Source organism: Tiliqua scincoides, chromosome 9, assembly GCF_035046505.1.
Source record: "Tiliqua scincoides isolate rTilSci1 chromosome 9, rTilSci1.hap2, whole genome shotgun sequence".
Lineage (NCBI taxonomy): Eukaryota > Metazoa > Chordata > Lepidosauria > Squamata > Scincidae > Tiliqua > Tiliqua scincoides.
Window position 1 is genome coordinate 17,414,267 of NC_089829.1, and position 15,026 is coordinate 17,429,292.

The following is a 15,026-nucleotide window of genomic DNA, read 5'->3' on the forward strand; positions in this document are numbered from 1 at the left end:
AAGGTCTTCAGTCCACGCCGAAACATTAGCAATGAGGGAGCAGTTCTCAGTTCTAAGGGGAGGGTATTCCACAGTTCGGGGGCCACCACCGAGAAGGCCCTCTTCCTGGCTGCCACCCCTCTCACATCTCTTAGTGGCGGCACAGTCAAAAGGGCCCCCCCAGATGATCTAAGAGCACGGGCAGGATTGTAGGGAAGGAGGCGGTCCCTCAAATACCCCGGACCCGAGCCGTAAAGGGCTTTAAAAGTCAAAACTAGCAGCTTGAATTGGGCCCGGAACAGAACCGGCAGCCAGGGATATTGTAGAAGGGATATGGGTGTGCCCCAAGGCTACTGCAGTCAATGCACACAGCTGTCCTCAAGAGCAGAACAGAGAGGCACATGCTAAGAATCATACACTCTATAGGAACAGGAAGGTGGAGACGGCCACAACAAAAGGCCTGACAAATATACCAAGTCTGCCTTTAGCATTCACAGTAGCAGCAACAGTTTCCACAACATCACCAACATCTGTGACTTTATAGGATAAACTTGCTTGTCCTCTGAGCCATTATTTTTTGAGGCTGCTTTGCATTGGAGAACCATGCAAGGAAGATAAATTTAGGCAACAGAAGCTAGCCAAGCATGGACAAACTTGCCTTTAGCAGCCATTGTGTATGCATTTTGGAAGAGGGAGAATAGGGGAAGAGTGCACAAAGTTTAACTCATTGGAATGTTGAAGACCTCTGAACTAGAAGTGGGCAAAACATTATTTCTGCTTTCCAAGGTCACAGGTTGTGTGGCCAACTTTCCTATAGTTCCTCTGACCTGCCTTGAGCTTGGCACACAGAAAGGGAAGGGTTTCAGGGACATCAAGGGAGACTCAATGCATTTGCAAGGCATAATTATTTCTTGGACAAGCTGGATGTGAAGAAAATTATTCCAGGAGGTTCTCTTGAGCCAAGAAGCTGCAAACAGCTTGGGAAGCACTGCAGAGAAGTGACCAAGATTCAGCGTACTCCCCCCCCCCAAAAACCCCTTCAGATCTTCCCTAGCTGTGCCAGGTAAAAACCTATGATCAGTTCTATCTTGGCACCACATGGAGGTGAAGAACAAAGCTGAGCAACAGAAGGGTCTTCAACTCCTTCAGGGGCAAAACGCCCCAAGTACTCAAAAGGACTGGTAAGTCTCCTCAGGGAGAACATGCAAGAATACTTGCCATTTGTGAAAACTGGGACAGACATGGTGGCAATTCTAATTATGGGCGGTATCATGTCAGACTGGAGATGAGGGCTAAATGAGTGAATGCTCTGCCAGAGAATCCTGCCACACAGAAAACGAATCCTGTCTGGAAGAAGAATTCTTCAGCTTTTCTACATGTAAGAAGTTTGTTTTTTTTTAAATGGGAGACCAGCTGTGCATGTCAGCCCCCACCTGCAGCGTGAAGCAATACGGCATAGGCACAAGTTTGCCACTTCTGCTGGGCCCAGGGGAGCAAAAGCAACCCTTTTCCCCCTGTGTAAAGAAAGCCCAGATCTTCTCTCTCTACACTCAACTCCCAAGCACTGCAAGTGACCACTTTGGTACCTGTCCCCCGACACTCACCTTGAGCAGTTCATACATATAAAACCGAATATCAAAGTCCGTCAGGATCTGGTACAGTTGCTGATGCAGATGGGAGGAGAGAAAGAAAAAGACGGTAAGTCCTGTGCAAGATAAGACATGAAAAGCATCTCTCCCCACCAAGCTGCTTTTTACACTCTGCAGAGCATCTTCTACTCTCCAAGGAGAATTACACACTCTCTCCTCTGACACTGGGAAAAGAAGCTGCCCCGGCAAGAAGCAACCAAACCCCACAGAAACATCCTGTGACTCACCTTAAGGTCAAGGCACCCTGAGTGTCACTTACAGTCTGTCCTGGCTATAGCCTGGCCTAAATTAACCAACAGGCATACCTGTTGGTTAAACAGGCATGCAGAAGTCACAGCACCCAAAACAGAAGTTACTCATTACATTGTCTCCCCCCACCAAAATTCCCATCCAACCTCAAATTTTGGGTGTGCTAGAAAGATCAGTACCATCACCAAATAGGCAGGCATGCCAACAATATTCTAGGTTCTCTGGCAACTGGTAACATTTCATGGTAGTTTGGTGCAAAGGAGCTTCACATTTTCCCACTAAGAAAGTGAAAAATGATGATAAGCATGTCCAAAACTGTAACACTGATTTCCTGAAGCAATAATAGAAAGCGGAGAGCACCAGCATTTACCATGCGTTATCGACATTTACATACAAAAGTAATGCTGACAGCCAGCCTGCCCCCCAATTGTAACGTTCAGTACAAACTTATCATACAGAATAAAGTGAAAACACAAGGTTTTCAATAAAGTCAATAGCAGCCAGAGTGGAAGTGTTATCTAATGGATGGAGTATATTCTATCCTCAAAAAGTACAATCAGTTTTACAAGATTTGTCTTTTTAGCTTTGAAACAGTTGAATGGGGCTGCTAATTGATTGGGGTTTAAACAGTTTCTCCCACACTGCTTCCTCAGTCTAAAATCCACCCACCAGAAGTTGTTTGACTCATGGGAGAAAACACAGGCACTAGCTATCTGTAAGATATCTGCTTTTCCAAAAGGCAAAAAGCTTTGGTGTTCAGAAATATGGCAAAAGAAGAAATTGTAAACTCCCTCTTCCCAGCACCAATCAAATTAGCAGCCCCACTCAGTTGCTTTGATGTAACATGCAAAAAGCCAGGCAACCAAAAGCCATATGGGAGATTCCGTTCATGAGTATCCCATGTCAGCTAGACAGATAGGAATTTCTACTGGTCATGTGGCCTCCAATATTTCCTTCAGGTCAGAGCAGAGTAACTACAGGGGTATCCCTCCTTCTTACACTTGCAACTCACATATTAAGGATTTGTAATAAAAACTAGGCTTGAATCTATTTGCCACCAGCTGAAACAGTATCAAGCATACCTGGCAGTCAGAAGCAAGTCTAGTTAGGTCAGGCCTAGCTAATCCTAAATCACCTTTCTTTAGAGCAGCAGCTCTGCTGGAATTCCATTCAAAACTCAGGCTCTGCCATCCCCATCAACAACACTGCTGTAAACAGTATCACAGTAGAGAGATTAGTGTGGAATTAAATGCCTCACAGCAACAGTTGCTATATTGAGAAAGAGTAACTAGGAAATGCAGTAAACTCTTCTATTACACCACACTCTTTGAACCTGCACCACAAAACCACAAGGAAAGACAGCTTGCTGTTTGCAATACCTCCTTACAAAATGTCATTTAATGCCCAAGTCGCAGCACAATTCCTTGTTCGCCCAAGAATAAATCCTTTTGTTTCACTATGCACAACATTTGCTTTCTTCAAGTAAATTCATTATGTATAGATAAGAAAGCAGAAAAGACTCACCTTAAAATCTGTATTATTGATGTATTCAAACACCAGAGCTGGAGTCTTTGACTGCAAAAGAAATATTTATAATTTTAAGCACATCTTCTAAAACCTGCTTCACCAATTTCCCTTAAAATTTCTCTGGGTGCTGCTCTTTACAGCCTCAGGATTCCCACAAAGGGAGAGGCAGCACCAGTCTAGGATTCACTTCTTCCAACAAGGGACATGCAAGTCATTAAAGCCCACTTAGAACTGCACGATCATTAGGATTATCAATATCTATCCCATGGCTCAGAGTTGGGTTAAAGCATATTCCAACACAGAAGCATAACAAGCAGCATTTAAACCAAAATGTGTCAGAAACTGAACTGCCCCAGGAACCCATCTCTGCAAACAAGTCCCCAACATTTCCAATATCCCTGACACACACTAGCACCTACCACTGGATCCTTGACCGTGTCAATCAGTTTAATGATGTTGGTTCCACCACGCAGGTTCTCCAAGATCTTAACCTCTCGTTTTATCTTCTTTTTCTTCACTGGCTTAAATACATAAGAGTGATTAGAAGTGAGATTTCTTTCAAGGTTACCCCACTTAGTTAAGCTGACCCGATGAAGGGCTGGTAACATCATGGGGAAAGCAATCAGAGCGGCTCATTGGCAAGAAGGCCATATCTGGATTTGAGAAGATAGACAAAATAAGAACAAAGATACAGGATTATCAGGTTTGCAAAAACTGGGTCTAATATTATTCACTTTTGGTTAAAAATGGAAGCCATCCATTCAAATGGCTACAGTTATTTCACAAAGACACAAGAGTACCTCTGATTTTTCCAACAGGAGAAATGAAGCTATTTGGTTAAGTGCCCTCTGTTTCTCTTGGAAGAAAACAGCAACTATCCTGTCTGGCACTCTCTTGACAGACACATCTACCCTTGATCATCATCAACAGGAACAGGAGATAACCATCCCTTCTTTTTCCAAAACTAATGTGAAGCAACTTGAAATATATTTATCCAGTTTATTATGTCTGTCCAAAACCTGGAGACGAGCTGGAAGTACTGTCTCATTCCCTTATCCTTCAGCATCCCTCAAGATGACTCATAGCATAACCAAGAACAGGACCATTAAGAGCAGATGCAAGCAGGTGGTATGTTAATTGCCAAGAACAGCAAGTTCTGGTACATTTGCAAAAGAATGATATTTTATTTATATTTATATGGCTATTTTAACACTAACACTAACACTAACACTTTCTAAAAAGTAATGATGGTTGCACAACTTCATTTAGATATCAAATCAAAAGTGAAGTCAAATTTTATCACTTGCGCAAATCAAGAGTTGGGCAAATTCATAACAAGAATCCATTCCCTTATCTGATAAACTGTGGATGTATAGGCCTTTTGTTTCAAAAGGAAAAGGCAGTCTATAAATGCTTTATACAGTACTTTAACATTACTTGCAATAATTTATTTAAAATTTAAAGTTATAATTTATTATAATTTAAATAATTTATTTAAAATTTAAAGTTATGAAGGTGTAGTTCAGCATTCAAACACCCCAAAATGGAGATTTTCCAAATTCTGTATTCAAATACCCAATTTTGTGCTCTAGACTTCCATGTTGTTGAAATATTATGGCTTCTTGCTTAAGAAATTCTCTCTGCTAGATTCAGGCTAGACATCCCAAAGGGCCTATATGAAAATGAAGGTACAAGAATGCCCTCACTGAGAGAAAGAAGTTACAGCTGACACTTCTGCTACATGACAGACAGGCTGGTTTGACAGAGTCAGAAGCAACCCTTCTCCTGGCCCAATCCTAGTTGAGTTGTCACGGACACTGGGGGCATGGTTATACCATGATGTTATCATTTTGTCATCTACCCTGACATCTGAAATGTGTGAGATTGTAAATTATATGATGCTGATGCTACACTGGCATCTGCAGCTGCAGAATCAGGGGAATCGGTTCTAACTGCTAGCATGGCTAAAAACATGGTACACAGACCAATTTTTGTGCCAATTTTTGTTACTCAGAAACACATTCTACTGTTCAATAGGACTTATTAATAGAACTACTTATATACCGCTTTTCAACAAAAAATGTGCTTCATGGCTTAAAGGCAAAATCAAATAATTAAATGGCTCCTACTCCTTGTCCCAAAAGGGCTCACAGTCTAAGAAGATGCAGAAAAACACCAGCAGACCGCCAGAAGAAGAAACACTGTGCTGGGGTGAAGTGGACAGTTACTCTTCCCCCACAAAATCTAAGAGGAGAACCACTTGAAAAAGCATCATTACTCAAGCAAGCCTGCCCAGAATTCCCCTACATCTCAAAATAATTGTAACAAATGCATTCATTAAACAAAACGCTCCAGAAGATGGACTCTGTCATACCCCAGAAGCCTTCCAGAACAGCACCCTGGAGAATATAGCATCTATCTTATTTTTCAACTTTCTACATGATTTTAATAATTTCCAATAGGAGACAGATGAAGCTCATCCTCCTGACATTTAGGGGTAAGAAACATTAGTTCCAGTTATTACAGAGATAAATATGTTGCTTAACTAATACATCATAATCACCACAGAAATACTGCATCTCTCAGATGGAACATTAATCTGTATATTAATACGAAACACCATTTTAGTTGCACACAGAACCAAGGACCTCAGAGGAACACCTGCTCTGGCTCCAGGTCACATCAACTCTTATCCTTTCCAACAGCCATAAGGTTGGTGAATGGCTAATGGGCAGGTGACATTCCCAATTCAACACTCAGCCCCCAACTGGTCACCATCCCTTTATAAGGAAACACAATTACATAAAAATGCTTAGCACCTATGCTTTCAACTTTGCAGAGTGATTCACATGTAAATTATCTTCTTGTAATCCTTAGAAGAACCCTGCAAGGTATTACCCCCATAGCCCCAACTTCCCCCCTGTAATAAAGAGAGCAGCTTCCCTAAGGCAACCTAGCAAGTTCATGGCAAGGGTGACATCCAAACTGGAGAATACCTGTCATGAATACGTACAGTTTAGGCCTAGGTTAGCATGTGAAGCCTGAATCAAACTAAGTCAGTAACGGAGAAGTGGCTAGCAATTCCTAGCTGCAAGAATGCGAGTAAACAAACAAAAAGATTGTTGTCTCTCCTTTGCTGGCCAGAAAGGACAGACAACAAGAATTACAACCCATTGGAATGTTTAACACCTCAGTAGACTGAGTGGTGCCTGATCAAGCGGAATTGAATGCAGCTATGGATCTCGAGTTGGGAGGGGTAAGAACTAGGAGGGTTAGCAAGCAGACCCACTCCAAGAAGCTTCTGTCCTCAAAAGTTTCTGATTGGACAGTCTAAATAAGTATGAAGTCACCTCAGTACTAGTAGCATAAGAAGTATAATAATGAGTGCCCCAAGGGGTGTGTCCGGTTCTTCTTGGGCAGAGTTTTTGGGTGCAACATCCTGCACGCTGTGAGCTCCATTGTCCACCATGGGCATCTGGTCTCACAGGTAGCCTGGAGCTAAAAGATCTACAAGAGTAACTGACCCAGGTGAGAGATAGGTATTAAAAGAGATAGCCAGCTAGCTTTATTATTTTATTGCTGATATGTTTCCTAGATATTTATGCCTCTAGCATTTGCTGCCTTATGTAACCTTATGTACTTAATAAACTAAAATCTCTTTTACTAAGTTGTTTCATTGCCTATTGGGGACAAAGGTTCAGAATCCTGCCTAGCCGTTCAGCAAGCTACCAAGTGCTCCATGAGGTCTAGTAACTTGAGGACTGAAGCTTTAAATGGAGAAAGCACTCAGTGCCTGCAAGGGATAGAATTAAGCCTAGAGGGTCTCAGTGTCCCTGGACTGAGACACTGGCACATATAGGGTGGTGGCAGTACTACTGAACAGGGGGCCTTGAGGGCTTTAGGGTTGGAGAACCAAGAACTCTGGGCACCCCAAACCCCCCTGAGTTTACGACAAGACCCAATTCAAGTCTCAGCCTCTTAGCCACTACCTGACACTATGTTCTGGAGAGGCCAAAGAGGTTCTCTTCAGAACCACCATCTCTCACCTGCTCCTTACATGTTGCTCTACCAAATAAACTACAGCAACAGCCACTGTTTAAAGTTCATTAACACTCCTCCAAAAAGAGTGCCCCCAAGCTGTACATTTCCACCTCTGCAGGGCTAATAACCTATGCTACGCTTAGCATAGGGAAACCTGAGAAGAACACAGACTTTTCACAACAAGACGGTGTTTATTAGATCCTGCAATATACACCAAAAGGGCTTGAAGGTTCAGATGCTATTCTACTGCTAAAATTAAGGAGTCTGACAGAGTGGTGCCCAAATGGGTGATGGCTTGGGAATCATACATAAACCACAAAAAGATCAGAGGAAAACACACTACACAAATACAAAAACACACACTCCAAAAAGCAAATTACCTTGTAAATTTGTAAAAAGAGCTTTTGACATTTCAACAAAAAACCTACCCACTAAATTAATTCAACATGAAAAAGGTCTACTGTTACCAACAGCAACCAGTCAGACATTTCCGGGAAGCTGACATGCAGGGCATAATGATGACAGCCCTTCCCAGTTGTTTGACCCGCCAAAGGATGGGAATTCAAAGGTAATCCTGCTCAGTATGATGAACAAGCAACTGGGCTCTACAGAACCATCATGCCGAGTAGGCTTTGACAGATCTCTTCCCCCTCCATGAATGGTTTGTCTAATCTCACCCAAAAGCCATCTAATTTAATGCCCATCACCACAATCTGCAGTAATAAATACTGCATGTTAAATATGCATTGTGTGAAAGACTTTATTTTGTCCAGCCTATCTCAACTGCTCCATTTCATGGGGTGATCCTGATTTAAGAGTTATAAGGGAGGGAAGAATATTTTTCTGCCCACTAGTTCCTCACCTCTTTTAATTTTATTCAAAAGCCTAAGCAAGAAAGTGTGTCAAAGGTGACATGAAAGTCCAAGTACTTATATCAGTGCAATTGCCACAGTCCATAAAAATTCTAAAAATTACAGAAGAAGGACTTCGCATTGCAGACATCCCGCTGATTAGCCCTCAGCAAGGGTTGTTCTTCTGGAGTGTCATTCTAGCTTTAACAATGCTTTCCATCTGGGACAGACATGAGCCTTTATGCCTGGGACAAGATTTCTGGACTCTGAGAATTCCCTTTTTAAAAAATGACTAGTGATATGTTTACTTTCAGTCTTCCACTAAAAAGACCAAGTTGTGGTTTTTTATTTAAAGATCAACACTTTCACATGTGAATTTCTTGAACTCTTAGATGCTGTCCATTTCAAGAACTTGTTAATTTTTAATTTGTCATCAATGAGCCCTACAATTCCATCACATCACTACTACTTTAGTTCTTCAGACACCCTGAAAAAAAGCCATTCAGGTATGAATTCAGGTCCAACATCGTCATTGAAAATAGATGCAAATAACTCATCCTGCTTTTCTGCTAACCCAGTATCTCCAGCAGCAAGCATCCCACATCTTTGTTGCCCAACCACCACCAGATCTAATTCCTTACTTCCAATGTATTTAAAGACATGTATGGGTTATTTCTAAGAGATTTCTTATCCAAAAAAAACTGTATCTCACCAATTCTCACTATTCCATCAGGTTCTGAATCATTTTAATGATTCCAGCATTATGCTCCTCAAATTCTCTCCCTCTGCTTGCCTTACATTTGCTAGAATTTGTACTCCTATTTAACTTGCCACATTTGGGCAAGATGTCTACTTTTAAAGGAAGTTGATTCAACTTCCTTGACTGCTTGTTAGCCACACACTGCTCATTAGCCTCTTGAACTTATTTCTAGATTTCCTAGTCTATGGCATACTTTCAAGGTGAGCTACTCTTATTGTACCTTTAAATAACTTCCAAGGTTCCTGAAAAAAATTAGACCATTTCAGCATCCATTTAATGAATTCCCTTATTTGAAATTAAATAAAATCACTCAGGACTTTCTGGGCAACTTCTGGGCTTAAGTATATATTGAATTTGAAAGTATGGCAATTGCTCTTGGGTACTTTGACATCACTTACAGCTAACACTAGGATTAAGTCAAGGGGCTCCTGGAATTCATGATCAAGTGTTCAAAAGCACAACTCTCTTTTGTATCCAGAATGGTCTCTTTGTTGTCATCCAAATTTGCTTATTCCCAGTCAACATTAGGGTATTTGGAGTCACCCTCTACAACACTTTTTCTTTTGATTGCCTCCCTGATTTCATCACAGCATTACCCTTAGAGCTTTGGTTGGTGGTAGAAGCCAGCATATATTGGCAACCTTCAGTCTCGAAAGACTATGGTATCGCGCTCTGAAAGGTGGTTCTGGCACAGCGTCTAGTGTGGCTGAAAAGGCCAATCCGGGAGTGACAATCCCTTCCACACCGGGAGCAAGTGCAGTCTGTCCCTGGTCTGTCTCCCTGGCTATGGGCCTTCCTTCTTTGCCTCTTAGCCTCAGACTGTTGGCAAAGTGTCTCTTCAAACTGGGAAAGGCCATGCTGCACAGCCTGCCTCCAAGCGGGCCGCTCAGAGGCCAGGGTTTCCCACTTGTTGAGGTCCATCCCTAAGGCCTTCAGATCCCTCTTGCAGATGTCCTTGTATCGCAGCTGTGGTCTACCTGTAGGGCGCTTTCCTTGCACGAGTTCTCCATAGAGGAGATCCTTTGGGATCCGGCCATCATCCATTCTCACGACATGACCAAGCCAACGCAGGCGTCTCTGTTTCAGCAGTGAATACATGCTAGGGATTCCAGCACGTTCCAGGACTGTGTTGTTTGGAACTTTGTCCTGCCAGGTGATGCCGAGGATGCGTCGGAGGCAGCGCATGTGGAAAGCGCTCAGTTTCCTCTCCTGTTGTGGGCGAAGAGTCCATGACTCGCTGCAGTACAGAAGTGTACTCAGGACGCAAGCTCTGTAGACCTGGATCTTGGTATGTTCCGTCAGCTTCTTGTTGGACCAGACTCTCTTTGTGAGTCTGGAAAACGTGGTAGCTGCTTTACCGATGCGCCTGTTTAGCTCGGCATCGAGAGAATGAGTGTCGGAGATCGTTGAGCCAAGGTACACAAAGTCATGGACAACCTCCAGTTCATGCTCAGAGATTGTAATGCGGGGAGGTGAGTCCACATCCTGAACCATGACCTGTGTTTTCTTCAGGCTGATTGTCAGTCCAAAATCTTGGCAGGCCTTGCTAAAACGATCCATGAGCTGCTGGAGATCTTTGGCAGAGTGGGTAGTGACAGCTGCATCGTCGGCAAAGAGGAAGTCACGCAGACATTTCAGCTGGACTTTGGATTTTGCTCTCAGTCTGGAGAGGTTGAAGAGCTTTCCGTCTGATCTGGTCCGGAGATAGATGCCTTCTGTTGCAGTTCCAAAGGCCTGCTTCAGCAGGACAGCGAAGAAAATCCCAAACAAGGTTGGTGCAAGAACACAGCCCTGCTTCACTCCACTTCGGATGTCAAAAGGGTCTGATGTGGAGCCATCGAAGACAACAGTGCCCTTCATGTCCTTGTGGAAGGATCTGATGATGCTGAGGAGCCTGGGTGGACATCCAATCTTGGGGAGAATCTTGAAGAGGCCGTCTCTGCTGACCAGGTCGAAAGCCTTTGTGAGATCTATGAAGGCTATAAAGAGTGGCTGTCGTTGTTCCCTGCATTTCTCCTGCAGTTGTCTAAGGGAGAATACCATATCAGTGGTGGACCTGTTGGCTCGGAATCCACACTGCGATTCTGGATAGACGCTCTCTGCAAGTACCTGGAGCCTCTTTAGTACAACCCGGGCAAACAGCTTTCCTACAACGCTAAGGAGAGAGATGCCGCGGTAGTTGTTGCAGTCACCCCTGTCACCTTTGTTCTTGTACAGCGTGATGATGTTTGCATCCCTCATGTCTTGAGGTACTCCACCTTCTCTCCAGCAGAGACAGAGGATTTCATGCAGCTCAGTGACGATGATCTCTTTGCAGCATTTTAGGACTTCAGCAGGGATGCTGTCTTTTCCAGGTGCCTTGCCAAAGGCAAGGGAGTCCAGGGCCACGTGAAGTTCTTCTAGGGTTGGTTCACTGTCAAGCTCTTCCAGCACAGGCAGGCACTCAATGTTGTTCAGTGCTTCTTCGGTGACTACATTTTCTCTGGAATATAGCTCAGAGTAGTGCTGCACCCAGCGTTCCATCTGCTGCGCCCGATCCTGGATGACCTCGCCTGTGGCAGACTTCAGAGGGGCAATTTTCTTCTGTGTTGGACCTAGGGCCTGCTTGATACCATCATACATCCCCTTGATGTTGCCCGTGTCAGCTGCTATCTGTATCTCGGAACAGAGCTGGAGTAATATCCCCAATAGTAATTGGGGAGTAATATCCCCAATAATATCCCCAGTAGTATAATGAGGGACCAGCATTTCTACAAAGAAAAGATGGTCACTACTGAAGATACTGTAAACAGTAAAAAAGTAAGCTTGATGTTAGGAAAGGGACTGAAACAGCAAGTATTAAAATTCTATAATATAGGTGTATCCTAATCCCAGATTTAGACAGCACATCCCACATTAAGACAACAGTAATCTCCCTTTACTTTACAAAAGATGTCAACATTGGAAAATGTAAAAAAAAACACAAAAATGCACTGATATATAACCATTAAGAGTGGGCATTTACATGGAACCATGCAAAGAAGCAACATGGAAGATCCAACAAATTCCTGATGGAGCTTGATAACTTCCTCCTCTAGAAGGCAGAACAAGATGGGCGTTCTACCTTGTGTAGAACAAGACTGGCTTGATCTTAATCAAGAGGCAAAAAGTTGCTAACAAGGTTGAAATAGTAGAAACTATGGGGGATGTGACCATGAAATGTTGGAATTCCCAGCCTTATGAGAAGCTAAAGGCACTTATAGTGTAATTGCACCTTAGACTTCAGGAAGGCTGATTTTAATAAGCTCAGAGGAATGTTAAGTAGGATTCCGTGGGTAGAAAAACAAATGAGAAAGGAGCTCAGCATAGATGGGAGTTCCTAAAGAAGCAAATATTACAGGGGCAATCAGAAACAATTCTGATGAGGAAAAAAGGGAGACACCCCAAAATGTCTGCACAAAAAGCTTAGTGACAAAATGAAGATTACAAAAAGGACACGCATATGAAATTGAAGATAGGAGATACCACCAAACACATACTGATGAATAGCCCAGACTTGTAGGGAGAGTGTCAGAAATGCTAAAGCCCAGCATGAGCTGAAGTTGGCAAAAAATGCAAACAGCAACAGAAAGAGGATTTTTTCCCCCAAAAACGGTATGTTCACAGGAATAGAAAGAAGCACAAAATGGTAGGATCACAGCTGAATAAGGTTGGTGAAATGTTGCCTGGTGACAAAGAAAAAGCAAAACTCTGCAATTCCTACATCACATCCATCTTCTCACAAAAGGGGGACTGCAAATATTTATGCTGGCCCACTGGCTGAGGGAAGAAATGTGCACAGCTCCATAAGAGTAGAATAGATGGGAAGGGACAGGTCTACAGATTAGGACTGAAAGAGAGCTGGTTAAGAACTACCTAAGTGGCCTAATGAGTTCAAGTCATTTGATGCACTGCTTCCTAGAAAGAAAGAATAACCTGCTGTGTACTCTCAGAACCTCTGTCAATTAACTTTGAGAAATTCTTATGTTCTTAAATTCTGGAAGATGGGCAGCGGTATGCTGCAACGCTGGACAGAGGTTAATATTGTCCCAATCTTTAAAAATGAGAATCCAGGAGACCGCAGATCCATCAGTTTGACTTTAATAGCAGGAAAGATATTGGAACAAATTATAAAACAATTGGTTTACATCTTGCTATCAATGCACCAATTACTTCTAGTAAGATGATAACATGGGTTTGTCAGAAATACATCTTCCTGGGTAAATTTCATCTTTTCTTTTTGATTGGGTTACAAGCTTAGTGGAGGGTGGGAATGCAGATTTCAGTAAAATACTCAACGAAATTCCCTGGGACATCTTAATTAGCAAGCTAGACCAGGGGTCTCTAAACTTGCCAGTATGAGAGCCACATCATAGTCACATCGTGTATTTTGAACTTTTTCACAGGCCAAAAAAACCCAGTTTTATAAATGAATGAATAACATTCAAATGAATGAATAAGCTTCACTTGGATCTTTTTTGTAATCAGCATGATATGATTCAGAACAAAAGAGAAATGTTAGAATTACAAAGAAATACAAACGTGCGCCACTTTGTGACGTTCCGGCTTACGTGGTCATTGGGGGCGCACACCCCAACCCTCTGAAAGCAAGGGGAGCTCCACAACTCTCTCCTCCCCTCCGGAGGGTTGTCTGAGCCTCCCAGTGGCAGCACACATCCATGTGCTGCCTCTGCAAGCTCAGACTGAGGGAAATCACATCTCTTGCGTGATTTCTAGTTTCCTCCATGAAACCAGAAGTCACACAAGAAATGTAATTTCCCTCAGTCTGAGCTTCACAGAGGTAGAGAGCAGACGCGTGCTGCCTCTGAGAAACTCAGACCTTCCAGAGAGCAGAGCATCCTGCGGAGGAACCAGATTGTGTCAAGTCCCACTTGATGATAGAGATTGCAGTCCTGATCCCTGTCATTAAGTGGTGCATGACTGTAATGCCATGCTTAAAATGAGAAATGATATGTAATGAGTAAATATGTGAAAAATTAGCAAATGCTCATACAAGTTGCTGAGAACCAGATAAAATCTTGTAGCAGGTCTGATGTGGTCCCTGGGTCACAATTTGGAGACACCTGAACTAGACCAGTGATGGCAAACATATGACACGTGTGCCAAAGGAATTTTAGGTGAAATGCCAGAGTTCACCAACACCCAAGAACAACTGAAAGTGTTTTACTCCTATTTCATTTTTGTAATTTTTTGATGTTTCTGTAGCACCACACGATTGGACTGTATCTTTTAAAAAATAAATGAATATGTAAATAATTGTTTCTCTTTTGTTTGGGATGGGGAAGTAAAATGCCAGCAGGATCAAATTAGGCATTTTCTGAATTTCTGACACACCAAGCCCGAAAGGTTCACACAACACTTAGTTGATTCATGATTGGTTGGACAAATGAACATAAGCTCATCAGTGGCTCCTCATCAACATGGAGGACAGTTTCAAGTGACATACACAGCACTCTGTCTTGAGGCCAGTTCTCTTCAACATCTTTATAAATTCATAGATAAGATGGCATTCATAGAATTTCTGTCATGATAACATGGAAAGCTGCAAAACTAACAAAATGAAATTCAACGGAGACAAATGCAAGAATTTTTCCTGCTTCAAGTAGTGGTTTGGACTAGATGGACCCCCTCCAACTTTATGGTTCCTCAACAGCAGATCCAACCCAAGTGGGGAAGAAGCTACATGCTTTGGAGTCTACGGATTACACTGAATCTTGGAGAAAAGAATGGAGTTCAGATTAGTGGCACCAACCACAGAGCTATGCAGGGGATGAAGCAGGAATAGAATTTCACTTTTAAATGCTACATTAAAATACACTTTGCAATACTGGAACAGCACAGCTGAGTAAGAGAGGGAAAACCTAGAAGCCAGAGATGACCAAGTTTAAGAAAGCAACCTGCTCTCAAAGTTTTGAAGTCACATCATGGGAC

The 15,026-nt window shown here is 42.7% G+C and overlaps 1 protein-coding gene across 2 annotated transcripts in view; it reads right to left on the reverse strand.

Moving 5' to 3' along the window:
* The window catches only part of CSNK2A2 (casein kinase 2 alpha 2), a 33,598-nt gene that overhangs the window by 13,833 nt on the left and 4,739 nt on the right, over nt 1–15,026 (reverse strand). For both annotated transcript variants that reach the window (XM_066636952.1, XM_066636953.1), the window contains exons 3-5: nt 3,824–3,925; nt 3,402–3,452; nt 1,584–1,643 (exon numbers count right to left, since the gene is read on the reverse strand). In XM_066636952.1, coding sequence (XP_066493049.1) covers nt 1,584–1,643; nt 3,402–3,452; nt 3,824–3,925 — 213 coding nt within the window. The remainder of the gene's footprint in view (nt 1–1,583; nt 1,644–3,401; nt 3,453–3,823; nt 3,926–15,026) is intronic.